A 27798-nucleotide genomic window follows, 5' to 3' on the forward strand; every position below is an offset into this window, starting at 1 on the left:
AGTCATGTACTGTGTGACGGGTGACGGTACGAATATATAGTCATATAGTGCGTGATAATGGGGATATAGCCATGTAGTGCGGAGTTATGTTATTTATATTGTGTTGTAGTACCGATATTCTAGTTTTTGAGAGGAGAGATAGATGGAATCTCAATTATAATTGAGGTGATGTGTAATTAAGTAATGTTTAATTTAAAATAATAATAATAATGGGTTATATTTAAATTATTTTTAAAAATTGTAGAAAATAAGATGAAAGATAATGATAAATTAATATACCAGAAGAAACTAAGTTGTTGTTTAATTTCTATTCCACAAGCGAACCCTTTGGGAACAATTGACTCGATTCCAAAATTTAAAAAAGAAAATACAATCACTTATGCAATTCACTCTCAATTTTAATGCAAATGTGCAGAGCAAAATCCGAAGAATTTCTCACTAAAAGCTCTTCCGAACTAACCGGCCAAATCTTCCATGTAAATTTCATCCGTGTGAACGAATACAGAAATTTTAAATTTGGAGGTAGATCATTGCTGCAAATATCCAACGCAACTACGAGCCTCTGTTCTCCGGGCACTAAAGCCATTCTATGCAACATTTACGATGGGCTATATATATATTCCAAATCTTTATCTTTTCTATTATGAATAGAAGTTCTAGAAGGGTAGAAATCGTCCCCGTTCACTTGTAGAATAATTTTTTTTTATTCTAGTGTTGTAACTAAACATCTTATCTTATTCTAGTATAATTTTTCACCATTCTCTCTCATTTTATTCTATACAACTTTTAAAAATAATTTAATAATTAACTCATAATTACTATTTTGCCCTTAGATTAGACAATCATCTCAGCTACAGTTGAGATTATCTCTCTCTCCACTATCTCTTCTATTAAATATCAGCCATCTCAAAGCAATTTTATAACCTCGCATTACACCGCGGGGCAAGCTTATAATCCTATATTAACCCGCAGTGCCTATTTTTTTTTTTTTAGTGTATGATTATTTTATATTGAGTGCAGACTTATAACTTTGTATTACACCGTAGTATGGGCTTATAACTTTGCATTACATCACAGTGCAGACTTATAATATTATATTAACCCATAGTGTCTCTTTATTTAATGCATGGTTATTTTATGTAAAGAGTGCGAAGTTATTTTCTCACAGTGCGGACTTATAACCCTGCATTACCTCGTAGTGAATAAGCATTTATAGTATTTTAAGTCCACAATTTTAATAAAAAAATAATATTATTTTAGAAAAATACTATTTAATACTACTACTTTAACATATAACCCTACTACTTTAACATATACTCAAGGGTATTTTCATCATTTGGTATAAAACATCACCAATTCCCAATACAAATCCATTATTCTTCAATACTTTAATATTAATTTTATGTCACATCAAATATAATTATTACTCCTTATACTAGTACTGAATTAAACATTACAATAGCTTATACTAGTATTAGCCACCTATCGTACTAAGGGGAAAATCAAATCCAGTGGGAAAGGACGGCATGAGGGATCAAGTCGCGGCGAGTAGAAGCGGGCCGGCCCAACCCTAGGTGGACACGCCAGCAGCTGATAAGACAGGGGGCCATGCAAACGTCGTAACGAGGGGAGCGGCGAGCCAACCACAACCCGACACGCCAGTAGAGGATTTAATGCAAAAAGAGGGCGGGGCACAGGGCACAGCAAGCACCCACGTCAGGGAAGGTCCCTCGACCTCGACAAGCACGGCAAACATCAACGAGCTCGCCATCAAACTTGGGTATGAAAGTGACGGTATGCCTCGCTCGGCATACGTGCGAACGCTAAAGAAGAACGAAGCTAAAGGCAAGACCAGCAGCTCGTACCCAGTGAAGTCTTCCCGGGGAGGATTGGCAGCAACGGGTACCAGACTAGCTATCGCATGCAACACTCAACAGGCGGAGAGCCATGCAGGCGTAGTCCGGGCTGTCAGGCGAGCCTTACTGGCAGCCCCAGGAGGGGAGCTGATTCAGCACATGGAGACTGACGAGACCAACTTGCAGATGGTTGCCGTCGAACCACGCAATACTCAGCGATGGGGTACCGAGGACATAGAGGTGGAAGGACCCAGTGAAGCTACAGCGGAAGGCGCTGTCCAACTACCCTCCTCCAAACGGGTGCGGGCGAACTGAGCTCTAGCTGCACCCAACCCACTAAGTTATCCAATGAACAAGGCCCTAATCTGAAATTGCAGAGTAGCAATGAAGAAGGAAGTCCTTGACAAATGTAGAGATCTGAACAGAGAACACCAACCGGAGATTATGGTGCTGCTCGAGACTCATGTGGATTAGGATAGGGCGACTATAGTAGCAAAAGCACTAGGTAGATGCTGGTCCTGGTTTGCAGTCCCGGCAGTTGGAGTATCTGGAGGCCTTATTCTTCTATGGAAAGTCAAACTAGGTCGAGTGGATGTCGTGGCATTTTCTCGATACGCAGAACACTTCATAATCACCCCGCCGACCGGAGAAACTTGGAGGCTGACGGCGGTCTATGCCAGCAACCACCTAACGGAGCAGAGGAGCCTGTGGGAGGAGCTAATGCAGCTTGCTGGCATTGGCAGCCCGTGGGTGGTGGCTGGCGATTTCAATGCCTACCTCCATGCAGGAGGAGAAAAGAGCTTCGGTATGGTGGAGCTGGGACCAAAGGCGAAGGCTTTTGCGACCTTCGTCGACTCGGCAGGTCTATGCGAACTAGGGTTCTCAGGACTACCATACACCTGGTGCAATAACCAAGTAGGCAGCCGACGCATATGGGTCCGGTTGGACCGTGTGCTGGCTAACTCCAAGTGGATCGGACTGCACCTATTAAGCCAGGTCAAGCTCCTAGATCACTCTGCCTCGGACCACGCGCCACTCTTATTAACCCTCCCTATTGAGCGAACACAACCAGCTCGGCCCTTCCGGTACGAGCTATACTAGCTCGAATACGAAGCCAGTGTGACCATAGCCGCGGAGGTCTAGAGGAACCGGAGGAGAGGCGACCCCATGCAGCTCTTCTCACACAATATGGACTTGCTGCAGAAAGCCATGAGGAGGTGGAACAAGGAAAAGGTGGGAGATATTGAAGCCAAACTAAAGGAAGCCAGACAAGAGCTAGACGAACTTGAGAAGATTGACGCGGAGGCGGGACTGGACGAGCCTAGGCTGCGCCGCCTACGAGGCCTCTATAATCTCAAGTCAGCTCTTAGTAGGCAAATAAGCATCAAATGGCTGCAAAGAGTGCGACTTAAGTGGGTGCAAAACGGCGACAAGAACACTAAATTCTTCCACCTCATAGCCACCATCCGCCAGCACCGCAACCATATCACATGCATTTTTAGCGATGACAGGAGGTGGGTCAATAGCCAGACGGAGGTGGCAGAAGGCTTCAGAACCACTTACAACCAGTTATGGGGGGTGAACACTGAGCAGATGGACACCTACCGGTCATGGCCACAGGTCGAGAGAATCTCGGGAGAGGAGGCGGAACAACTAGTCAAGCCCATCTCTAGGGAGGAAATCAAAGGTGCGCTTTGGAGTCTGCCCTAGGGGAAGGCGCCGGGACCCGATGGCATTCCAACTGAAGTGTATATCAAGTTGTGGGAGGAGATCGGGGAAAGCCTTTGCGACGTCGTGAATTATTTCTTTTCCCAAGCCAACATACCGCTGCAATGGGGAAGAACCTACATCACGCTCATTTCGAAGACTGCAAACCCTACCCGAGTGAAGGATTTTCGGCCAATATCTCTGTGTAACGTCAGCTACAAGATCATCGCAAAGCTACTAGTTGACCGGATGAAGAGCCCCCTCCCCAAGTTGGTGGGGCCGGAGCATGCGACTTTCGTGGCGGGAAGGAATATAGCCGATAACACCCTGGCAGTGCAAGAAGTGGTGCATTCGATGACCACCAACAGGATCTCGACGCCGATCATGATGCTCAAGCTAGATATGGAGAAGGCTTCTGACAGGGTTAGCTGGGAGGCGGTAATGGAGATGCTCCAAAGAATGGGTTTTTCGACTCGGTGGTGCGCATGGATAGAGGCTTGTATCTCCTCCCCGACCTTTTCCTTCCTCATCAACGGAACCCCGACACAGTGGCTACAACCGTTTAGAGGGATCCGACAAGGAGACCCACTTTCCCCGTACCTGTTCATCCTGGTATCTCAGAACCTATCCAGCTTGATTAACGAGAGAGTGGATCGCAGTCAGCTGACGGGCTACCGGGAAGGAGAGGCCCAACTCACCCACCTGTTGTATGCCGACGACCTTGTCATCACGGTGCAAGCAACTGAGTCGAATGCGCTAAGTATCCAAGAGTGCCTCGCAGACTACACCAAGCTAACCAACCAAAAGGTTAACCTCGAGAAATCTCAGGTTCTCCTCCCCCGGTGGAAAGATAAGGAGAGGGAGACGATGCTCTGCAACTACCTGGGAATACAAATGGCGACCATGCCGTTTACATACCTGGGTGTGCTCATCTCGGACCGCCGAGTGAGAGTTCGGGAACATCTGGTGGATTGCGTGGGCAGGAAACTTGCCAGGTGGAAACGCGGGGTACTCTCCACCGCCGGAAAACTCACCTTGATAAACGCCACGATCATGGCTATCCCGACGTACTGGTTGGGATGCACGTGGCTGCCAGATACTATCCTATAGGCAATAGAGAAGAAAGCCCAGTCCTTCCTATGGGAGAGCGGGGCAGGCCACGGTCTCCACCTCCAAAACTGGAACACGGTGACGAGCTCGAAGGCCGAAGGGGGCTTAGCGATAAGAATCGGCAGGAAAGTTCGTGGGTGAAGCTACTGAGAGCCAAGTATGGCGAACTTAACCCCTGGATCCCTAGCGTGCTAGCTAGGGCTTCATGGGTATGGCGAGCGCTGGTTAACACGGCGGTCACAATCCGAGGCGGGTGCCGCAAGCAGATAGGCAACGGAAGAACGACAAAAGCGGCTAGTGAACCTTGGCTATTTGCGGTACCATGGAACCATCAGCCACAGCAAATGCACCCGAGGCTGATGAATGAAGAAATGCTCGTCTGTGATCTAATAACTGAGTCCAGGGGCAGGCGGACCGACTAGTGGAGGAAGCCGGACGTGACCTTGCTTTCCAGATTGGCACCACAGAGCTAACGGAGGCGGCCGGGCCGGATAGGTGGATCTGGTGGCTGGAGCGAGCGGGTGAACCTAAGGCCAAATCCTTCTACGCCTTCATCCACCCGAGGTGCCAAGACAGTTGGGCAGGATGGACCGATCTTTGGCGACTGCGGGTGGCCTCGAGAGTTCGCCTGTTTGCATGGAAGCTTCTGTGGGGGAGGCTGCCAACGTGGGCGCGCCTCTACGCGATGCGAGTCGGACCAGACTAGAATTGCGCCGTGTGTGGGATTCATCGAGAGAGTATAATGCACCTTTTCTTCACGTGCAGGGCTGCGAAGGAGATCTGGCGAGTGCTGGCAACAAGCCAAGGATGGGGTGACAAGTGACCATCCATGCTGACGGAAGACTGGATCACCACGTCCTGGAATGCAGACCCGGTAGAGACCCTGGACTGCAAGGCAATAATAGCGTCCACATTGTGGATGCTTTGGAAGCAGTGCAACGTGAGGGTTTTTGGAGGTGCTGAGATGAATGCTGACATGCTAGTCCGGCGAGCAGTCCAATTCGGTAAGGACTATGCAAAGCAAGGCCGGCCAAGTTGCACTCCGGCGAGGCCGCAGGTGGCAAGGTGGACACACCCAGCGGAGGGGTGGATCAAGGTCAACGTGGACGGTGCTTTCTCCATGGTGGATCGTCTTGGAGGGGCAGGAGCTGTAATAAGGGCCGCGGACGACACCTTGGTAGCGGCAGCGTGGGAACCGTCCGCCGGCGAGTCGTCGCTACGAACCGAGGGGCACACCCTCCGGTTGGGATTGCGACTTGCTGCGGGCTACGCCAAGGTGGAGGTCGAATCCGACTCATTGGAGTTAGTTCGGATCATGCAGAATTAGAGTCACCGTCCGTGGGAAGTTAGGGGATTAGTTGTTGAGTGCGCCGCGTTACTCAGCTCTTTTGTAAATTGTCGCCTGAGTCATGTAAGGCGAGAGGGGAACAAAGTGGCCGATTGGGCGGCCAAATGTGGAAAGCAGGGTCTGGGGTATGTTAGGCTTGGGCCGACAGACCCTCTCCCCCTGGAATTATGTAACCTCGTTTTGGAGGAGGCTGTTATCCCGGCAGGAGGATAGGTCAGCCTAATATAGCTAGCTATTCAAAAAAAAAAAAATTACTTGTCTTCCTATAACAAAAGAATAAAAAATAAATCTTCTCTCTCCTTTTATCTATTAAAAAAATAGGAAAACTAAAATAGGTAACAAGAGAATTAAGAATTTGATATTATCTTAAGTAAACTGATGCAGCTAAGATTTAAACCTGAGAACTTAATATTGATAGTAAAATCACTCTCGTAAACTATTTCATTGTGCACAAATGAAACAGTTTCAAAGAAAGCAACCTAGTCTGCCGCTCTTCTAAATCTCATATTAGTTTTTCTCTAACAATAGTTTGTGTGAATATGAAACATTGTTTAAGATAAGTTTCGATCAAGTTTCACATTTTATAGTTAAAATTTGTTTTTTGGCTTCAAGTTTGCTTAATAAATAAAAAAATAAAAACTTCTAAAAATATGAGAAAATCTTTTAAAAATACCATCATATTTGAAAATTTACAAAACATATACAACAATGCCATGCATAGTAAACATGCATATGACCAAATAATTACTAATTAGTAAAAAAAAGGGCCTCCTGGCAATTTACACAAGGCGTATGTATGTATCATTAAAAAATTGATTGTTAATCAAAGATTTTGGTGAGGTTAAAAGATGCAGGTTAATATGTATAGAACTAATGCTACTCTGTTCATATGGAAAGAAACAAACTATAATCTACAACACACTAAACAGGAGCCAGAAAAGGAAGAATATTTAGACTGCTGTGCTATATCACTCAAACGGAAAGAGTATTATGAACTGAACTAAGAAATCATAAATTAAGATACTCAACAGTTCAAGGTAATACATCAAGAGTACAGCATCCAAACGAGAGTGGATCTCTGGATCATCTACGCTCTGTCAGACAGTACGTTAAAAAGAGTTTAAAATGTCAGAGGACTATTTCCTACTGATAAATTTTACTTCACTCTTGTTGGAAAAACAAACTTGTCTGGCAACCACATCATTTTCTTAGCTCACTTGGGAAGACCACTTACTGGACTTATCAATGCTTGGTTTTCATCAGTAAGCAGCTTTGGGCCACTTCCAATTCTAGTGCAAATGAAGTAGCTAACGTCGCCACTGAATTTTTTATGGGGAGCCTTATCCTTATTTTCAGGTGGTGGTGGCAGGGCTTCAACATCTTTTAGAGATTGTAGACCGGCTTCATTTAGTATTGATTTGTCCCCAAGCACATAGCTGCAAAGAAAAATGTACTGCATTATTTATTTTTGTAGGGAAAAATAACAAGGGAATGAAGATAAAATGTACCTAGTCAGATCGTTATCTTGTGGAGGAAAATAAAATAATAGCCTTTGAAGCAGAAGCGTAGCAGCTTTACGATTTTGTGCAATAAGAACAGCGTTGGGCCCTGCATCAAATGTGTATGCCACCTGCCATAGGCATGATCATATCTCTGTTAGTTCGAGCAAAGTTTTGCATGACGTTGAAATAGTTTACACTAAAAGCAATAATAAAGCTACATATTGTGGAGGATTTACACTTCATTTTGTATGTCCTATGCCACGGCAGCGTGAAGAGGATAAAGGTTGGTGATGATAAAGGTTTGTAACATGTAGAGGAATAAGAAACTCTATGCTAAAAGAAAAAGGAAACTATTTCTATGCAATGATAACGTAAATAAAGTTTATTGGATTACCATTTACTTAGTGAGAGTTATAAAAGCATAAATACTCTATGATATAACATCGTTGCTTAGGAATGTGAAGTGCCTAGAATTTCTTTTTGCCCTTCACAATGCAAACTATTGAAGGTGCAAGAATCACAAAACTGATCTGGTATTGAATTACAGAGAGATAAAGACAACCAAAATAGGCTATAATCAGAATATGATCTTCTGCCTAATTCAATGTAGAGAATGAAGTGCAAAGTTATGCAAGAGTTATGTTCAATAATCAAAGATAAGCAGCCATAACTTGGGTGTGACACTAAAGCTCACTATCATGCACCCTGGTGTTGATTATTTGAGTCATGTCAAGGAGCAGCAATTAGAGCAGGGATCTTGTTTTTCCTATTTAAAGAGGCATATTGTTGAAGAGGACTTCTTTTTACTTTTCCTATGTAGGATTATTCATTTATTCTCATTACATTTAAGGAGACTAATTATGTCGACGTTCTCTTGCATAATTCTTTAGATGATTGAGATACTAAACATTTGATATCGGAGATTTTGTGCAGAATTTCAAAACCTAAGATACAGAAACCATTTCTAACACTGACAAATATCTTTAAGCCAACTCTATTTCACCTATGTATAGTGTATCATTATCACAAGAGTTAGATACAAAGACCAAAACCCAAACAGCTGTTCATCACATATCCAGAATGCTGAGGCTATTTTTCTAGCTTAAGGACAAAAATATTTATTGTCAAAGGAGCAAATATACCTGTGGCGTTCCTTCTGACCTATTCCATCTCTCAACAAGGTTGATTATCCTGAGAGTCATTCGTTCACAGTCATTATACTTAGAACAAAAATTATCACTTGAGCAGCTTATATTATTTGTGATAGCAATATAAATGTCAAAGTAAGCACAAAGAATTTACACAAATGAAAAACAAGTCATGCCTGTGAGATGTATCATTCATGTAGAATATGGGAGGGCTAGTATCCAAACAGACAGCATGGAACTGATTGCTATCTGCACATGTCAACCTAGCAAAAGATGCAAAATCACGACTTCTAATAGCCTCTTCCATTTCGGAAACTCGAGTTGGAACTACTGTCTGGAATAGCACAATAAATGCATGAATGAAACCAGATAAAAATATTCTCTATGCAGTTGCAAACTGAGGGAAAACAATATCAGATGTTTCTACTGACTGCCACTCAACATTTTTTGGATAATTTAAAAACTGCAGTTAACAATTAAGTACTATAATCTTCTCACAAAGTGGATATCTAAAAGAAGTGAACAGGATTAAAGAAACACTACCTTAGCCCTGTATTCTAAGAGTTTACTTGTCTCAACACTTTCACGCATGCCAGTGGTACTACTTGTTTCCTTCTGTTTTGAACTAACCTGGATTTTTGTAGATTGACATATAAACTACTATAAGCAATAAATCAGAAGATGTGGCTGGCACAATTTTTGATAAAGCAATTTATATCCATGTTTACCAAGTAAAAGAGAACCTAAGTATGACTACTTACCACTGCTATGACAATAACAAGGTCATTCCAATGTGTGTCATTAGCAAGCTGAATCGCAATGCTGTCACTTCCATTTGCATTCTGGAAATTAAACAATCAGCTGGCAACATTACATAATTTTGTTATATAAAGAACTATACTTATTACTCCCTATGGTAGCCTTACATTTCCCATGGCCCATTTGACAAACCCACCATAAATACTGCGGCATGCACTGCCAGATCCTTGCCTGAATAGTAAAATTTGTTTAGAGTAAAAGCTAGGCAATATGCGTACTGCAAGAAAATCTTACATATCACTGAAAGAAATATCAAGTTTGACAACATGCTTCCTTTAAATAAATCAAGTATACATGTACTGTAAAAAGCAAGCAGTTGCCACATTTTTCTACCATAAGGTAAAGAGAGAATTGCCCTCAGAGTAACACACCTTGCAATAGAGGAAAGCTCTCCATAATCTTCATTCACATTCATTAGCTTTGCAAGGGTAAAAACTGTAAGTAGCAAAATATTAGAAAAAAATAATCATGTCTACTTTACAGGATTTTTTAAAATATCAGACAAAAGCTGGTCCAGATCTGCATGGTGAAAACTGCATGAGATCAATGAAACCCAGACAGATGGCCATTCAGAAGGCTCCATGAAGCACATCACAAAATGATGCACTATAGTCGTGTCATTAGGCCTCTACAAGCAATATTCTTTAACTGCTGTCTTTTTTGGCTCCAAACTCTTATATTCTTTTCTTTCCTGGTGGTTAATCTAGAACAAGACATCATACTAAACAACAGAAATGATGCACATAAGAATTCACGTGTTACTTCTACTTCCACCAAAACTATCATTAGAAGTAGAACCTAACGAAAAAGTAGTAGTTAAACAAATCTAAGTTTCATGAATGATTTTTTATTTACCAAGACATGCAAAGCCAGCGGCAGAAGAAGCCAACCCAGCTGCAGTTGGAAAGTTGTTGAATGAAGCAATATGGACGTGCAATTTCTCCCAGTCCCCTTCCTGGATCCGAATTCCCTTCTTTTCATCCTCAACAGCTCGAGCACGCCTCCTGATTTCCCTCAGGCAATTCTGGAATCTTCCTCCAGACAATGAGATCTCCTACTCCAGCACAATAGTAACAAAATCAAACATATTCTCTAAAACAACCAATCAAAGTGGCATTTAAAGAAGAAAATTCCCTACTAAACAAAGAAAAAGATAATTCCTCCATCAGCAAATAGCAGGTAAAATATTAAGAAAAAGAAGGAAAACGAGGAAAAGGGGATCAACCTTGCCATTAAGCCACATCCGATCTTGCTCGAAGCTGGGGCTAACGGCCACGGTGGTGGTGGCGGAGAGATGATCCGGATCGAGCGTAACACTGACGCTATCATTCACAGGAAGGATCAGCTCCTCATCGCGCTTCCCCCAGTACTTGATCACCGCAATGTTGGTCGGCGATCTCGCCGTCGCCATCAGAACCCAGCTCTGCAAATCCCCCGCCATCTCCGCCTACAGAAACTACTCTCCAAGCTGAAACGTCACAGATCCACACTTCAATTCAACAAAAACCCTACTTTCAAGAGCAGATCGAAGGATTCGATCCCTCTCCCTGTAAGAAAACATCAAGTCGCGGAAAGAGATCGGAGATCACCTTTTAGCAGGATCGCCGACGGAGGGAGGAAACAGGAATGGATTTAGGATGCAATCGCTGAGTGAGAGTGGGAGAGCAGCGGAGCGCTCGAGAGGAGAGGGATTCGAAATTTTCGCGCTTGAGAAAGAAACAATTTTATTTCTTTTATGGGGAAGAAATAATAGAGACAGCGAGGAGTGAGGAGGAGAAGATGGAGCATGGGGACAGGTATTATATATTTATATTATAATGAGCAATTTGCATTTAACTTATTTTAGACTGTTTTTTTAATATTTACAAATCAAGCTATATATTTATGCAAAAAATACTTGGCTTAAGTTATTACTAACATCTTTTGGCACATGACATAAAACTAGAATATTATTTGTTAATTACAAATATTTTTTCCTAAAAGAACTAATAATACATTTGCTTATTATTTCCTCTAGGTCACAAAATTGTCTCTTCTCTTTGCGAGGGACTCCAAACAAAAAAGAGGAGGGTAAATTAAACTAAAAATGCCATTCTTCTTATTCTCCTTATTCTCCTTCTTCCATTAGATGTTATATTTTATTTATTTATTTATTTATTTATGTGGTGATTCTGTATAAATAAGGCCATGACCTTTTATCATTTCATAAAACACATTCACTAAAATCCTCATCTCTCCTCCTTTCTTTTCTTTAAACTCATTCTAAGTTTCTACGAAAGATCAAACTAGGCAGGAAGAGTTTGCTTAAGACTATAAATAACTCATTGTAGTTGGCAGATATGACCTGGGGAAAGGGAAAAATTAGGTGGAGGATTTATGTACATCTGCTCATCAAGAAGACTGAAAAAAACATATTATTCACATCCATCTAATGAAGAGGACACTGGAGACTAGAAGCAACAGCAAGAATAATACAAACTAAGGTCATCCGAGCAACAGGAGCAAAGATCTCCTTATAGTCTATCCCGTATTTCTAAGTAAAGTTCTGAGCAACCAAACAAGCTTTGTACCTAACAATGGATCCATCATGATGATACTTGACCTTAAAAAATCTATTTACATTTGACGGGCACGATGTCAGGTGGGCAAGGGACAACATCCCATGCATGCATCTATTGAAGGGCCCGAAGCTCTTCCGTCATAGCCTATTGCAACTCAGGAACCTAGGTTAATGGGTGGAGAGGGTGGCTTCAAGGAAGGTGTGAAACTAGAGAGAATATATAGCGGAAGACATCAGAAAACTACAGTCATGAGGGCGATGCTCACGCACTAGATAATAATGAGTGTGTGATTAATTAGGTATAAATATAGGTAATACTTATATTTATTCTTTATATCTCTATTAGATTAATATATAGATTTGTAAATTATAATTATCAAACTTATGAGATACATTTTAAGTAATTCTAATAATTTATTATACATTATTATTTTGTAACAAATAAAATACTAGGCTTATGTATTTATTTATTATTTTATAAAGTAATAATTATATAGTCCCTAATTAATCAAGATATGATTATAATTAGTTTTTTTTATCTATATTTATATTTATATTTATAATTAAAAATCTAGCTAGTTATAAAGATAAGTAGAAATTTTAAAACATACTAAATCATCATATATTACATGAATGGATTTTAATTAGATGAACGACTAACTTTGTGCTACTTAAATATTTTCAGATCCCGAACCTCTTATGTGAGACCCCGTGGACCCTGTTAAGATGAGTTGTCGCTCGGTTGCCGGATGTGAGGGGTATATGAGTGGTCTCTTCTGATCAGATGTGAGTAGTCTTATCCCCTAGATGTCTTATCCCCTAGACGTCTTTCTCAAATTAGGTTATATTATATATTATGTATATGCATGTTTTGGCCTCCAGCATGATTATATGATTTTATCTAGAGATGATTACAGTCGAGCATATTTTATCATGCATTTGATCATGCTAATTTGAGATATGAGTACATTAGTGATATATATATAGATGATTGGAGATGATTTTACTATTATGATTGTATAACGAGTTGACCTGTAGCATGAGTATGCATGTAATAGATTAGCATGAGTATGCATGTGTTGACGATGCAATTGAAGACTATATTGCATTATTTTCTCTTGATTCCTATTCCACCTAAATTTCTGTTATACATTAACTTATTATCGTACTAGATATATGCATATGATTTATCATTTAGAAGGAAAATATGAAATATGATTGATAGGATAGTTGATAGAAGGTGTGAGGATACCCGAATGGGCGCGGGGGTTAAGACGTGCTTGGTGGATGATTGATTGCTCGATATAGTCGTGATCCTATTGGCCTTACGTCCGAGTTCGTTAGTCTATGTGCGCAGTAGACATTTGGACACATGTCGTTCGCTAGGGCATATGTGATGAGTTATCCTCATGAGATTTTTATCAGCTAGGAAGGGTACCCGGTCTGGACGGATGTTGATACCCTAGCGGGTGGCGGAGTATGGTTATATTTGAGATACTCTTGCGAGTGGCGGAGTATGCTCTGAGTGGTCTAGTATGATGATATTATACCGAGATGTCGGTGATGATTGTGATATTGAGAAATGCATATGATTTCATTATCATTTGGTTACCTGATTATCGAGTGATCAATATCCATCATACATGGTTGTATTTGATATCATAGAATGGTCATAGTTGGCATGCATCATGTGTCATATTTGAGAGAGAATTGTAATAATAGTATAATATGGAGATCTGTTTACTCATTGTCGAGGATTAAATACTTTTATCAATTATGACATATTATCTACTTTTCATTTATATATTATTGAGGATACATCCATATACTCATTCATGATATGATGCTCTTGCTGATTCATATTATTCAGTACATGATTTACTCTCTGTTTGGTATCACTAATTCAGAGTAAGGTCTATTCACTGAGCCTTTTGCTCATGACCCTCTTTATTTCTTTCTTTTTAACCCCCACAAATATTATGGTACGTGATACCGCCTTGAGATACCCTGATGAGATATTTTAGAGCAAACATGAGGTAAGCTATAGACGTGATGCGGTATAGATGGTAGTTTATATAGAAATTGAGTTGTACCAGTATTTTGATATTTGTACTCTTTTATATTAGACAATAATTTGTATGATACAGGTTGAATCATGGCCACTCTTGTATCAGTTGTTTAGTTGTATCTTGATGGTTTGTTGTGGCCTGTGTGGGTCCTGCCAGATTATGTAGTGGTCTAGTGTATATTATTATAGATTAGAATATTCATATGTTAACATATTTATTTGGTTAATAGTATAATTTATGTGGTGATGCATTATGTGATAATGGATATGTCAGTAGATTTTATATGATGATGTCATGATTATATGTGCACAGGAGAGTATCTGTTGCGTGACAGTCCCGCCTGACTTGTCGCGTGCGCCGTGTAGGCGCGTGGGCGTGCACATTTTTGTGCCGGGTGGGGGCGTTACACATGTCCCCTCTATCATTTCATGGAAACATTCACCAAAATCCTCTTCTTTCCAAACCCATTCTAGGTTTGAATCTACTATTATTACACTCCTCATTTTGGAGTATTTAATTGCTTCTCCTTCCTTAGACAAGAAATCCCAGAACAAAAAAAAAGAGAAAAAATTAGTTAAGACATTGGATTGAATGAGAGTATTTTTGTAATCTTTTTAATAGACTTAACTCAGGGATGTAATTAAGTTTAGACATAATCTTATCTGCATATATGCAACAAATATAAGGTTTTGATTTGTAAATAAATGAAATAGAGACTTATTTTAAGTTAGAAGGCAGAAAAACGTGGGGTATCTTTACTTTGGCTGTTGAGTTTGGTGGAAGATTTGGTTATTAATAAATGCACCGACAGATTAGAATCAGAGGTTTCAACGACGGTCAGAGTACACAGGAGGGGGTTTGGTAGAACGAGATTTCGGAATAAAAAAAAAAATTATGCCAAACCGGATAACTATTTGGAATAGAAAAAAAATAAAATAAAATAACCGGTATTATTCGAATATCTTTATCCCACGATTTTAGTTGGGATAAGTTTTTGGAATATCTCACCAACTTCCGACAGAATGACCAACTTGCTCTTTATTTCTTTCGTTTTTGATTAAAAGGTAAATATATTATCAGAAAGGGGGAGTAAAAATACCTTAGGTATATGGACAGATATCCGACGTATCCCTATACATAAAATTCTAAAATTTCCAATGGAAGCCAAACAAACCCTTGCTCCAGTCGTAGGTGCGCTAACTTATTAGCAGCTTTGTTAGCCATCCTGTAGCAGTCTGAGATGGAGACGGAAGTAAAAAAAAAAAAGAGAAAGAAGCAAGGAGATGAGAGATGTCCAGGAAGTTGAATGGTCTTTGGAATTTTGAGAAGTGAAGTTGTAATTAAAACTATATTAAAAATAGGCATGGTTGTTGTGTAAATTATATTTAGCCAAGAGTTATAAAATAACCATGAATAAAATACAACTACAATTTATGCTTAATTTTAAAACTATTTCATATCTTTCTCTAAATAAAAGAAAAAGAAATAACAAGTGTATACACACACACATTAAACTAAGAAAAATGGCAATAATATTAATTCAATCATTTTTATTTCTTATCTCAATTATCACAATCATATACCATCTTATCCTATATTTTTATTCAAGCACTTATTATCATTATCTTTACAACCAAAGACTAAATTAAAATTAGAAAAAAAAAATTCCTTCATACAGAAATAAGTCATTATTTTAACTCAATTATAATTTCTTCTTATACTGCAATCAAACGTGCCCAATCTTTGTTACATCTGATGCTCAATGAATTTGGGCGTCTAAATAAAAAGAAAAAGAAAAGAAAAATGCAAGGCCCGAAATACTACTTGAATAAGAACTTCAATTATTTTTTTAGAAAAAAAAAAGAACTATGCCTACAAATAAATACTGAGATCTGGAGTGAATCTTCTTATTATTATCATCAAGTTTTCTTATATCCGATAATTTCACATGTAATTCACTAGAGAGGATCAAAGAGGAGAATGAGTACTCTTCATCTTCCTATATATATATATATATCTGATAATAAATCTGCGGTGGAATTTCTAGAGTGGCTGAATTGGAGGTTTATAACTTTTTAATTCGCCAGTCCAAAATCAATAACACTTTGCAGACATATTCTTGATATAGAGTAGAAGTATTTCTAGAAAATCCAATAAATTATTAATGCCTGGATTGATCTGTAGTTTAATCTGAGGTAGTCCTGTTGAGATGTAATTAACTAGAATATTTTAAGATTCTAGAGAGCAGGGAAGTTATAATCTCCTGATCCTTATTTATTTCCTTTGGTTCATCAGAATTAAGTGACAATAAAATTTTTTTCCTCCTCAAACAATGAAACCATTAAGTGTCGCTAGAAGTTGAATCTGAGAATAAATTTGGCACAACTTAATCGGAGAAAGAGTTACAAGGAAAAAGATTAGAAGTAAACATACTAAAAGAAACTAAGCAGGAGAAAGGGAAGGGAATCAAGGAATCCTCCAGCAGAGCACTCAGAAAAGGCCAACATGTTAATTAACTTCTAGCTTTTGCATGTTAGGTAGATAGACATGAAGAGTAAGAATGCAGCTATCAGGATTCAGTTCTGGTCAACAAGGTTGTGTTTGAGATGTTAATTGTTAGCAGTGGGACACTGAACAAGAACAAGTACAACTAAGGTTACCATTCTGAGATCAAGTTCAAGGTTAATATTGGGTGCACAAACAGTTTCAGATTTAGTTTTTAAGTTTGAGCTTGATAGTTGCAGAAGTTCAAAAACAAGTTGTAATCACAAGTGGAAAGTAGACCGCATTGAGATTTAAGTTCAAACAAATGTAATGTAATAATAGGCCTTGAGAAAGTTTGAAATGGAGGTTGTTATCAAGAATGGGATCTCACTAGAATAAAAAGGATATAACCCTAGCCAGAATAAAATCCAATGAGCAGAGTGGCCATCTGGAATGTGCCTCTAGTTGTAAGCTCCAACTGAAGCAAGATATCAATAAGAAGAAAAAGGAAATGAGGATTGATCATTGTGCATTAAAAATTATGTAGATTTTATCTCTTCACCTTATCTTAAATGTAAAGGGTATGGACAGCTGCTGATTTGATCAAAATTCCCAAGTAAACATGAACTAAGCCATAGAAGAAAGAATTACAAATCTTCCACATTACCCTACTAAAGAGTTGTGTCAAGAAAATACGCTCACGTCCCTTGAATCCTCTGAAAACTCCTCTTTGTACATCTCTTCAATCATTGGCTTCCAAAGCCGTACTCGAGCATTTATAAACCAGTTTGAAATCTGTGGATAGCACCAAATTCAAGTTAATAAACTTTGCTTCATGAAAATAAAATTGCAAGCATAAGAGCATACATATCATGTGGAAGAAAATATATGGAGGAAATATACTTGGTTTCTGGTTAAGCCTGTGCGCGATGCCAGCATAAGCTTCTCGTTGTCGTTAGGATAACTGTTTGATATGAGAGTCAGAGTAGATATAAGATTAGATCTCAATGAATAATGATATCAGAGAGATAGACTTACGGATGAAGGAAATGTTCAAAAAGCCAAGCTCGCAGAACTCCAACCGAATCTTCTGGCAACCCTCTTAATGGTCTCCAGACTTGGCGGATCTGGATTGTTCCGAGTTGTCTTAGTGTCTCCCTCTTCTGTCTGCTGCTTTGATCACGGGACGTGTCTTTGGAGCAATCACTGATAAGCTTAGCATACTCCTCGCACCGAGAATCTACTGATGCATGTATTTGAGAGATTATTGCATCTCTGAGGTTTGCAAAGTGTCGAGACATCGCTTGGATTGTGAGGGCAGTATAACATATAGCAGCTCCCCTGCCTATTACCTCTTCAAAAGATGAAACTACTTGCTCCATTTGATGAAAGTACTGTTCATATCTGCTTTCGAGCTGAAAGAGAGGGAAAATAAAAATTAAATGAAGTCCGCTAATCTAGAATATGACTTAATAATTGTTGTGCTAATAAACTTTTAGAGTACTTTTTATTTGTCGAATTCTTACTCAAGGATCTATATAATTTGAAGAATTTGATATCTCTGTGATTAGTATATAATAACTTCTTTTTTTCCTGTAAGAAGTAGCTCAAAAGATTTCAGTATAATGATTTTAATAGCTCAAGGATTCTGCTCTATTATTGACAGTCTTCAGCAACTAGTATAACCTCAAGAGTTCATTTCACCAGTTCTGAGATAAAAGTTGACTGACATATATTTATGTACCAGAGAACATATTATAACTAATTGAGCATGCAAAAGAGCATAGAAGTGGAGATGCACCTCATTCAGCAGTGCAATAAGCTTAGCTTGAACACTGTTCTCCTGGACTGCATATTGATCATTAATCCTTTCTCCGAGTCGAAGATGTCTACCATTGACTTGATTCAGCATTCCAACAAGTCTATTCTTCCTAACCTCCTCATCATCACTGAGCTCAAGTGCATTGCTTACACATACAACTTCATCAAGCAACTCTTGTGCTGGCTTTAGATAGGAAGAACTTTGAAGAATAGAGTTGAAAGATCCTGGATTTTGACCATTAAAGTTATTAGGACACATAAACTTTGCTTGTGTTTGCTTGAATGGCTTCACCATATCAGAACCTAGGGTTAGTGACAATTCATTTCTGGGACCATGAATTAAATCATGATGCTCATTCTCTTCCTCAGCTTGTTGCCCTGGTGACTGAAGAGGTAAAACAAGGTCCATTTGATTCCTTCCATCCCAATGAAGGGCATAGACAAAGTTATCAGAACAAATCGGACGATTGTCCACGTCCGGGGCGATGCATTGGTGTCGAACACTTCCCGGTGAATCCTTCGCAAGCTCCTTTGTAACCATAATTATATGAGTGAGTCCAAGGAAGATCAAGTAATGGCACTTAATAGCAGCAGGGTGCTAATTGATCAGTACCAACTGGACGCAAATTGGATAACATTAACGTTTAACACTTTCTGCACATTTGTGACCAACCTGAAAGATAATTATGCAAATCTTAATTATCAGTACAAAAGAAATTGCAAAATTCAGAAGGAAATCAAATCAACCTTCAGAATCTAGAAGAACTCAAACTTTTTGAGAATTTAGACCCACTTAAATTTGTGAAACTAAGGACTAATTGGATAGCTCTGCACTTTATGTTTCAGACCTGATCGTAGAGTTTAGATACCCTTTTTGACCTCACAGCCAGAGTAGAGACATTGATAATGTTAACATTTTAACAGTGTGACTATCCATCAAAACACAAGGCAATAGATCAAAACCTTGCAAATCCTACAGTCGCAGAAACTTGAGAGGCAAAAGACATCACCAAAGGCAACATGGAGTCAAGCTCTTAATTACTAGAAAGATTACCAGAGTATAGGGAACACCAAGCATCATTTCAACAGTAGAGAAGTGCAGATGTAGCATTTATACAACTCAATCCTACAGTAAAATGGCCATCCGCATTACAAGATACTTGCATACCTTGTGTAATGGAAGAGGAAAGCACCATAAGCCACTCAACTTTCACTACCCAAGCTTCCCAAACGACTCTGAACTCCTTAGCTCCAATACCCATTTGCAGCTTTCAAATAATATATACAGTAGAAGAAGAGAGAGAGAGATAGAGATAGAGATAGAGAGGAGAAAAGAAGTTCGAAGATAAAAATGAAAGGCTTAAATTGCACATAGCTTAGTAGGATGGTCCCCTTTGACAGAAAAGCAAAAACCACCATGCAGAGAAATCAAAAATCTCAGCTTTAATGGCCTGCTATCATGTGGTGACTCTGAGTCTTTGAATCCAATCAATGGCCTTTGTCCTTTCTATCTCTCTCTCTCTCTTCTCTCTTCTTTTCTCTCTCTCTCCATTAATAACATACTCTGTGACTTTGTTGGAAGTTGTGTTCTGCAAGGGAGGAAGAGGCCCAGGTTAGAATCTCAAGAGACTTGCAAGTAAATGGAGGGGTGGTGTCTTAGTCTTTCAAAAGGGAGTTATCTTTTTACCTATATATGCTGTCTGGAGGTACAAAGAGAATACTTACAAAATTTTTTTTCCTCATCCTGTTTTCTGACTGAGAATAAGAGGTGGAAAGGCACTTGAAGTAAATCTTTTGGCTAACTTGGATGAGAGGTGATGGTGATGTGTGTCTATGAAATTCTTGACATCTGATGAGTTTGATTTGATTTGACTGCACCTTGTTTAGTTTGTTGGATAGATTGGTGGTGTTGTACTTTTGATGATAACTGCTGGTGTTTGTTCTTTCCAAGGCTACTAATTGGTTCCCTCCTAACTGGCTGGTTGGTGGTCACATGCTGGATTTTTAATGAATCTTACTAACTATTCCAATCTCTACATTGTTCAGAATTATTGAAGGCCAAATCTGACAACACAACTCTCTCTCTCTCTCCACCTCCCCCATATCTCTCTTTCTTTCTTTTTATTTAAAAAAAAGAAAAAGAAAAAGAAAAACCTTATATTAATTAATCACTGGAGGCTAAACATATATAAACGAGAGAGAGAGAGAGAGAGACTCAAATCCAAGTATAATCTTAACCCATGATCCGAGCAGCATTAGTGAGTCAATCCGCAATATAATTAGCTTTGCAGACTCCATTTAGAACACTAACTTAAAAGAGTGAATCAGACTTAAATGTAGAGAGGATGGCCTTTCCAACTGAGATGAGGCTAAAGAGGGGGCAGAGGCTCCTATTTGATCAATCCAGGAGGAATAGGAGTGATAGAATCTCAAAATATTCAAAGGCCAATATAATATATCTTTCCAAACAACAGTGAAAGATTCTCTTTTATTATTGAAGAGAATATTGTTTTGATTTTTCCATATATGCCAGAGGAGCACCTCCATAACCACCAAGGAGAGAACAGTTAAAAAAGGGTGAGTAATATTATTCGTGAGCCAATCTCCATTGATCCAGCTTTCATAAATCAAACCAATGGACCAAATGTCCTGAAAAGCTAGTCTAGGAATGACACAAGTGCAGAAGAGGTGCAAGATGGATGATCCCTTAACAAGCCCACAGACCAGGTAAACTTTGTTAGGACCTAAGTCCAACTTGGCTAGGTTTAGCTTTGTTGGAAGTTTGCTCCAACTCAAATTCTAAAGGACAAGCTTAATTTTACAGGGAGGGGCAACTTTTAGAGTAGCTGCAAACCATACCGGGCATGAGATCCTATGGCTCAAGACACTTAAGTTAGGGATACATAGACTCGGCGGTTGTCAGGTTAGTATTCTTTTTTTTTTTGTTGATCATTCATGAACTAGAAGGTTTGATATGGGTTGAATAAAGAGCCAACCCTCCCTAAATATAGATACACTTAAGTTTTACTAAACTTTTAATCAATGTAGTAAAATGTCTAGTTTAAGCTTCAAACTATGTGTGTTTGAACAATTGCTCCGAACTAAATGCCGCTAAGACCTGCTTTAAGTCGTTGCATTGTCGAGCTATTCCTTCAAGCCAACCGTACTATCGAGTTATTAACCGAGTCGAGCCGCCAAGCTAAGCGACCAAACCACCAAACAATTTTCTCTACAATATTATTTAGAGTTAGAGTTAAACCTACGACCCTCTTGGTTATAAGAAAGGTACCTACTAATTTTACAAGAGTACAAGTTTGTAGGTAGGACGAGGCTTCAAGATCTAATAGTTTGGGCAACTATAGAGAGGCAGTATTAAGGGGCCCTCCAAGATGTCGCCAACCCCATTGGTGATGATTCTCTAGCTCCAAGCTGGCTTACAAATTATTTAATTATTTGAAAGGCACATTACAATTTAATAATAAATCAAATAACTCACTCTAGTCCTATGTAATGAACTTTTGAAGTAGATATGTACAGTCTATAGGGCTAGTAACGCTGCTAAAAGCTGAGGAGTTGTCCAAATGCTAAGTTGTTACGATTAAAGAGAAACCGTAGCCCTTAGGCCGCAGTGGATATGGACATGGCCATTAAAAAATTAGGAAGGACTACTATTTTGTTGATTAATTTTTAATTGGCATTTCTATTTTGTTTGAATGCCACAATTATGTTAAATCACCCTCTACCTACGTCTAAATGGTGGAGTTTGAACCTATTTATCTCGCTAATGATAAAAGGTAGGATCCGAACCAATTTATGCTAACACGAGAAGTCTTATTTTTATTTTTAATTTCTTTCTAACGAGAATTTTGTGTATACTTAAGGCTTGGTTTATTTTAGAAATAATATTAATTCTAGAATAGATATTCTATTTTGTTATTCTTAAAATGAGGTTTTATTTTAGGAATAACTAATTTTGTGTTTATTTGTATTTTAAAATAAGAGTGTAATAATTATATTTGATGTGATATAAAGTGAAAGAAAAGATAAAAAAAAAGATATGTTTTATTTTTTATGAAACTATCACGAATAATCTTTATATCAAGTAGGTTGACGCAATAAATATATCATTTTGGTGAATAATATTTGTATTCTAGAATTGAATTATTTTAGTATTAGTTGTTATTTTGAAATAAAGAGTTATCTTCCGTAATAAGAAAAAAAGTTATTAAGTGAACAAGGGCTAAATGTGTTTATTGGTTCTCGAGTGCAGGGAAAGTTCAATCGGGTTATAAGCAGATTTGGATAGAAATAAAAACACGGGTGATAAATAGGTTATTAAAAGTTTAGACAAATTATTTGGATAATAATTAGATTATTCGGATTATAAACTGTTTCTCATGCCTGTTGACTGTAACAGACAAAAGCATATATTTGCAGATTTATTTTTCAGCAGTTTGGATTGGCCTAATTTAAGATGTTATATTTGTACAAGTAGCGTATAATATAAAAGCAACATCAGTAAGTATCAGTATCATATACTCATCACATTTCTCTTCAAAGTATACTATCAACTATATATTTAGCATTTTTCTTCTCCTAGGACGTCAAAAAACTGCACTTTAATGTTTACTAAAATTAAATGGATGTCAAAATATAGCATGAGAGCCTTATTGAGCCGACTCGATCAAGCCAGTTCGAGATTAAGCTTGGCTCGAATTTAATTTCGAGCCTTGATTGAGCCTTATCGAGCTTAGCTTGAGCCGACCCGTTTATTTTGACAGCCTTACATAAATGATGTGTTTGGTTGCCATGAAATAAGAAAAGTAAAGTGATCTTGGGAGTTTACTACTTTCTAATGTATAAAGTGTTAGATTGCAACTGTAAATATTTTTTACTTTTTAATTATGCAGCTGAAAAATATAAAAAAAAGATATTAAAACTTCAAAACTAGAATAAAAGAATTAGTTATTCATTTGTTTGCGTACCCTTCTAAATTTTATATTTACATGTATATCTTTTTAAAATTATAATTTTTGCATATATATACCTTTCATGTTAATTTTTAACAAATATAAGTTAAAATCATTAGTATTTAAAATATAAAAGACCTAAACACTATTAACTGAAAAGAGTGTGCAATTATCTTTTTAGTCAAATTAATAAAAATTTTAACGATTAGTTTGGTTAGAGGGCTTAGAAGAAAACTAAAGAAACCGAGGTTTTAAGAAGAACAATATAAATATTAATTTTTAGAAAGGTATACATATGAAAAAAAAAAATTTGGAATAACATAATATGAATTATGTGATTGAAAAACTTAAGTAAAGAACTCTCCCGTTGCTCCAGAAGTGGATTTGGCTAAAGATAGGAAACTCCTACAATTTAGAGGAAGTCAATGACTTCCTAACTAACTCCCTTCAACCAAACAATTAAAAGTAGGATACACTGCCTACTTCACTTTCTTGCAACCAACCAAGACCAAAATAAAATAGTAAACCTGCAACTTATCTAGTTTTAATAATCTTAACATCTCTAATTCTCCCAGGAAAATTCTTAAAATAATACATTTCTTAATTCCCTATACCATCTTTGACATCATTGTATTAAATTTCTTAAAGTTTGACACGATAAAAGTGAATTAAAAAAAAATACTTTTCAATTCATCAGCTCTATTAGAATAATAAAATTTAAGAAAATATGGGTAATAGAATCGATTGCTTAGTCCCAATTTATCTAATTTTCAAATCCTAATAAAAATTTACACAAATTTCAACGCACCGTTAGTGGCTAATAACCTTTCAAGTTAACAACATTTGATTTGTAATGTTGACGACAGGAGTGTGTATCACAGAGACAACATACATACAAAGCTTAAATTTATTTCAAGCTAGCACCATTAGATCCATAAACAGACCAGAAAATACCGGTGGCTGCAAATGTTGAGATTATATAAGACAGTTTGTCAACCATAAGTAAGTAACCTACAAACCACCCCTTATTTGAGCAATCTCACAGGACTTTCACTTGGTTGAGTGCAGGTCAATCTTCTTCAGCAATTCATCTTTCACAGCACCAACAGTTTTGTCTACAAGTCTCCCCTCCTTCAGGTAAATGAAGGTTGGCATTGCTTCAATTTCCCATTCTTCTGCAACAGTCTGTCGCCAAACAACAACCCTACGTTAGAAACTCTTTAAATGCGAAATCAAGTATAGAAAAGATTGTGATTCAAGGATTGAGAAGTAACCGACCCTCAGCTCATCAACATCCACCTTCAGGAATACAACATTAATGAACCTCTTGGCAAGATCAGCAAAAATTGGGGCCATCATGCGGCAAGGCCCGCACCATGAAGCAGTAAAGTCGACCACCACCTATACCAGAGATTTGATCAGTTTTACCGTGTCAATGAGAAAATCAAGATCACACCAAAGCCAGCATACAATCCCTAGAACCCGATGTAAATAAGAAACTTGTAACAGGTTTTCTTCAGGCATAATCAGTTTTTGCTTACAAACATCAACAAACAACATATACACATATATGTGTCTTATTTATTGGAAAAAATACATTTTACCGCTTTGTAGTTCTGTTGGAACTCAAAGTGCCCCTGAACTCGCAATTGCGACATAACCCTTATGGTTTTGATCTATCTAAAATGGCCCTAACAACTGTTAGCTTTAATATAGAAGGATAAAAAATATCCACTTTAGTTTACAGTAATCAGTTGAAAAAAGAATTCCATGTAAAAGTCTTTAATTTAGACTACTTTCACATCAAATTCCTCCCATTTCTAAAGTTTTGGAAATTTCAAACATTTCAAAAGAGATAAGAGATAAAGGGCAAAACTGTCAAAAGGTTGACAGTCTTGACAGGAAAAAAAAAATCCTCACTGTTATTCTTGGACCCAAAAACTAGCTGTTACATATAGGTCAAAACTATATGGGAAAGTTCAGGGGTTTATATTTCGACCAAACTACAAGGGAATAAAATCCTCACTGTTAGTCTTGACAGGAAAAAAAAATCCTCACTGTTATTCTTGGACCCAAAAACTAGCTGTTCATATAGGTCAAAACTATATGGGAAAGTTCAGGGGTTTATATTTCGACCAAACTACAAGGGAATAAAATGTATTAATGTTCAACCGTTTCAATCTTAAACCAACAAGGCTCAAAATGGTTAGGAAATTGGGAACATAGTGATTCTTTTAGGCAGTGTAGCCATGACCATCCTGATTTCATTTCAGCTGCATATCATGCGCACCCTTGAAATAGATTTAATTTTTCATTATATTTATAAAATTGCTACTCTCAGCCAATCCTCTATAAGAAATTTATTCACCTAAAAAACCATTTGGATTCACCCTAAAACATGGAGGTCAAGAATCAAAATAAAGGACTAATTTGGACTCCAAATTATGGTGTATAAACTAGATATATAACATTGTTAACACATTCTCCTAAAAAGGAATGTGTATATTATGTACAACTTCTCTTATTATTCTCAATTCTCCATAAAAACCTACTCATGGACAAGATGTTTATTAAGATAATTCACCACATATCACCTAACAACATTTTATAAAAATTTAAAACAAATTATTCAGTAAATTATATGCATTATAATTCACTACAATGGGCAATTTTCAAAACATTTCCATGTGATAATAAACATTTGGAATAGTAAGTGTTCTTACATCACAAGTAATGCAAAATCCCCAACTGAAACCCTAAATTTTACAAAAAAAATTGAATCAAACAAACCCTAGAGATTTCCATATACCAAGTGGTCAGGCACAAAATATAACCAGATAACTAGAAAAGAAAGATATCAAACCAAGTTAAGCAGATCTAATAAATTTGCAACAGATCCATCAACAAATAGGCTATCACGAGCAAAACCCATCATCCAGATCGAAGAAATACAACCAACCAAAAAAAAAAAAAAATCTAATTTAATGCCAAAAATTCCACAAACAAATGCGAGAAAGAAAAAAAAAGGAGGGATTTGGGGGAAATGGCCAAATGGGTCATACCAGCTTCTTCGATTCGTTGGCGGATTCGAGTTGCCTCTTCCATTCATCCAGGGTGTGGCATCCAATCACGGCTCCCTCTTCCGCCATATCTTCCTCTCTCTCTGTCTCACACACACACACAACTAAGAAATCAAATTCTTTCTAGGGTTGAAAACGCTCGATGGATTTCGCACCTCAACGTGTGAGAGATACATATAGGCAAGATCCTTGCGTGTTGAGGTTACCAAATTGCCCACGCTGTGGATTAACTTCGATGCGAAGTAATTGGCAGGGAGACGTCAGCAATTATGCACTTTGGCTCGGCGTCATCTTAATGCTCAGTCAACGCTACGGGAAAGCTCTGCAAATATTTATAGAAAAGAAAATGAGGAAAAAGGTAGTAGGAAGGTGGACCGCAAAATGCTGCCTCCTCTAAAATCCTATTTAATAAGTTTTAAAAATATTTTGAGCAGCCTTAGATTGACTTCTTCTGCTCGTTGTCAACGGGTGATTTAATTTCTTGCGTTCTCATCTGTTCTCCTCCCTTTCTTTTTTTTTTTATAATTTTTTTATTGCATATTAGTTTTGTAACTATTTCGTAGCATTAATAAAGTTTTTGGTCCGTGGGATTCTCTATAATAAAAAAATATAGAGATTTTGAGCGGTAGTATATCTAACATTTAGGAGTCTTTAGAAGTGATCATTTAGCTTGACCCGATTCTAACCCGGCCCAATTCGAGCCAGAGATAGTAACGGGTGGCATGGGCTAAGACTTTGCTTGCTCGATCCGGCCTAAAAATCTGACCCATGATACATGTATATTTACACAGTTTTTTAGTCTCATATTAGATATTTAATAAATTAGATATCAATATATAAGTATATTTTTATGAAAGATAACTAAAATGTCTTTATAGAGACCTATTTTGGTTGGTGCGATAAGATATAATATATTTTTTTAAATTCAACTCTTTATGTTAGGCCTATTATGCTTGATCCAAGCTTGATATCTAATGAGCTAGTGGGCAGTAATGGGCTAGAGTACTCTAGTCCGATTGGAGTGATTGATGGGTTAGACCGTGAACAAATATTTAAGCTTGATCGGCCCAAAAAGCTCGGCTCGAACCCAGCCCGACCCGCTTGATGATCACCTCTAGCCTTCACAAACAACTTGAATGAGTCTGGTGGATGCTGTTAGGTTTGTTTGTTTGACTCCCTACTGATTCACTCGTCTTAGTAAGAGCTAGATGCGGAAGTTTCAGATCTACCTTACAAACAAGATCAAGATTGATTCTTTTACTTAATAATAAAATAGTTAAATATATTTTACCTCTTGTACTTATGCCCAAAATTACTTTACTCT

At 38.0% G+C, this 27798-nt stretch overlaps 5 protein-coding genes across 7 annotated transcripts; 2 read left to right on the forward strand and 3 right to left on the reverse strand.

The window, feature by feature from the left end:
• Nucleotides 1-4702: 4702 nt before the first annotated feature.
• Nucleotides 4703-5379, forward strand: LOC140796474 (uncharacterized). The gene is made up of 2 exons (XM_073149518.1): nucleotides 4703-4990; nucleotides 5077-5379. The coding sequence occupies exons 1-2, from the start codon at nucleotides 4703-4705 to the stop codon at nucleotides 5377-5379; spliced, it is 591 nt and encodes a 196-aa protein (XP_073005619.1).
• Nucleotides 5380-5502: 123 nt separating this feature from the next.
• LOC140796475 (uncharacterized) lies at nucleotides 5503-6000 on the forward strand. Its single transcript, XM_073149519.1, has one exon. It carries the CDS (start codon nucleotides 5503-5505, stop codon nucleotides 5998-6000), a length of 498 nt encoding a protein of 165 aa, XP_073005620.1.
• Nucleotides 6001-7009: 1009 nt separating this feature from the next.
• Nucleotides 7010-11276, reverse strand: LOC140796281 (diphosphomevalonate decarboxylase 2-like). The gene is made up of 11 exons (XM_073149241.1): nucleotides 11080-11276; nucleotides 10716-10958; nucleotides 10346-10544; nucleotides 9862-9925; nucleotides 9598-9661; nucleotides 9433-9513; nucleotides 9215-9301; nucleotides 8848-9005; nucleotides 8666-8714; nucleotides 7530-7651; nucleotides 7010-7457 (listed from the first exon to the last, which is right to left on the reverse strand). The coding sequence occupies exons 2-11, from the start codon at nucleotides 10929-10931 to the stop codon at nucleotides 7235-7237; spliced, it is 1263 nt and encodes a 420-aa protein (XP_073005342.1). The 5' UTR covers nucleotides 10932-10958; nucleotides 11080-11276; the 3' UTR covers nucleotides 7010-7234.
• Nucleotides 11277-15069: 3793 nt separating this feature from the next.
• On the reverse strand, nucleotides 15070-20064 carry LOC140795963 (BEL1-like homeodomain protein 11). Of its 3 annotated transcripts, none has more exons than XM_073148794.1 (6): nucleotides 19593-20064; nucleotides 18405-19097; nucleotides 17642-18018; nucleotides 17507-17567; nucleotides 17271-17398; nucleotides 15070-15354 (listed from the first exon to the last, which is right to left on the reverse strand). In XM_073148794.1, the coding sequence occupies exons 2-5, from the start codon at nucleotides 18963-18965 to the stop codon at nucleotides 17288-17290; spliced, it is 1110 nt and encodes a 369-aa protein (XP_073004895.1). In that variant the 5' UTR covers nucleotides 18966-19097; nucleotides 19593-20064; the 3' UTR covers nucleotides 15070-15354; nucleotides 17271-17287. The 3 variants fall into 3 exon arrangements, with proteins under 3 accessions (XP_073004895.1, XP_073004896.1, XP_073004894.1); XM_073148795.1 differs by lacking the exon at nucleotides 15070-15354 and having other exon boundaries at nucleotides 17129-17398; nucleotides 18405-18953; nucleotides 19038-19097; nucleotides 19593-20063; XM_073148793.1 differs by lacking the exon at nucleotides 15070-15354 and having other exon boundaries at nucleotides 17129-17398.
• Nucleotides 20065-24204: 4140 nt separating this feature from the next.
• LOC140796835 (thioredoxin H1-like) lies at nucleotides 24205-26800 on the reverse strand. The gene is made up of 3 exons (XM_073149979.1): nucleotides 26457-26800; nucleotides 24673-24795; nucleotides 24205-24579 (listed from the first exon to the last, which is right to left on the reverse strand). Exons 1-3 carry the CDS (start codon nucleotides 26541-26543, stop codon nucleotides 24445-24447), a joined length of 345 nt encoding a protein of 114 aa, XP_073006080.1. The 5' UTR covers nucleotides 26544-26800; the 3' UTR covers nucleotides 24205-24444.
• Nucleotides 26801-27798: the final 998 nt, after the last annotated feature.

Source organism: Typha latifolia, chromosome 10, assembly GCF_019914945.1.
Source record: "Typha latifolia isolate L0001 chromosome 10, TyphaL0001v2, whole genome shotgun sequence".
NCBI classification, from domain to species: domain Eukaryota; kingdom Viridiplantae; phylum Streptophyta; class Magnoliopsida; order Poales; family Typhaceae; genus Typha; species Typha latifolia.

Bases quoted from the DNA above. Each gene is read 5' to 3' on its own strand.
- LOC140796474 (XM_073149518.1), top strand. From the start codon at position 4,703: ATGGGAGAGCGGGGCAGGCCACGGTCTCCACCTCCAAAACTGGAACAC. The intron at 4,991-5,076 runs GTACCATGGAAC...AACTGAGTCCAG, and splicing joins GTGAACCTTGGCTATTTGCG to GGGCAGGCGGACCGACTAGT.
- LOC140796475 (XM_073149519.1), top strand. From the start codon at position 5,503: ATGCTGACGGAAGACTGGATCACCACGTCCTGGAATGCAGACCCGGTA.
- LOC140796281 (XM_073149241.1), bottom strand. From the start codon at position 10,931: ATGGCGGGGGATTTGCAGAGCTGGGTTCTGATGGCGACGGCGAGATCG. The intron at 10,545-10,715 runs GTTGATCCCCTT...GTGCTGGAGTAG, and splicing joins GGATGTGGCTTAATGGCAAG to GAGATCTCATTGTCTGGAGG. The intron at 9,514-9,597 runs GTAAGGCTACCA...TTTAATTTCCAG, and splicing joins TCAAATGGGCCATGGGAAAT to AATGCAAATGGAAGTGACAG.
- LOC140795963 (XM_073148794.1), bottom strand. From the start codon at position 18,965: ATGGTTACAAAGGAGCTTGCGAAGGATTCACCGGGAAGTGTTCGACAC. The intron at 18,019-18,404 runs GTGCATCTCCAC...CCTCTCTTTCAG, and splicing joins TTATTGCACTGCTGAATGAG to CTCGAAAGCAGATATGAACA. The intron at 17,399-17,506 runs GTATATTTCCTC...TGCTATCCACAG, and splicing joins CAGGCTTAACCAGAAACCAA to ATTTCAAACTGGTTTATAAA.
- LOC140796835 (XM_073149979.1), bottom strand. From the start codon at position 26,543: ATGGCGGAAGAGGGAGCCGTGATTGGATGCCACACCCTGGATGAATGG. The intron at 24,796-26,456 runs GTATGACCCATT...TCTCTGGTATAG, and splicing joins CCAACGAATCGAAGAAGCTG to GTGGTGGTCGACTTTACTGC. The intron at 24,580-24,672 runs GTCGGTTACTTC...GTTTGGCGACAG, and splicing joins TGGATGTTGATGAGCTGAGG to ACTGTTGCAGAAGAATGGGA.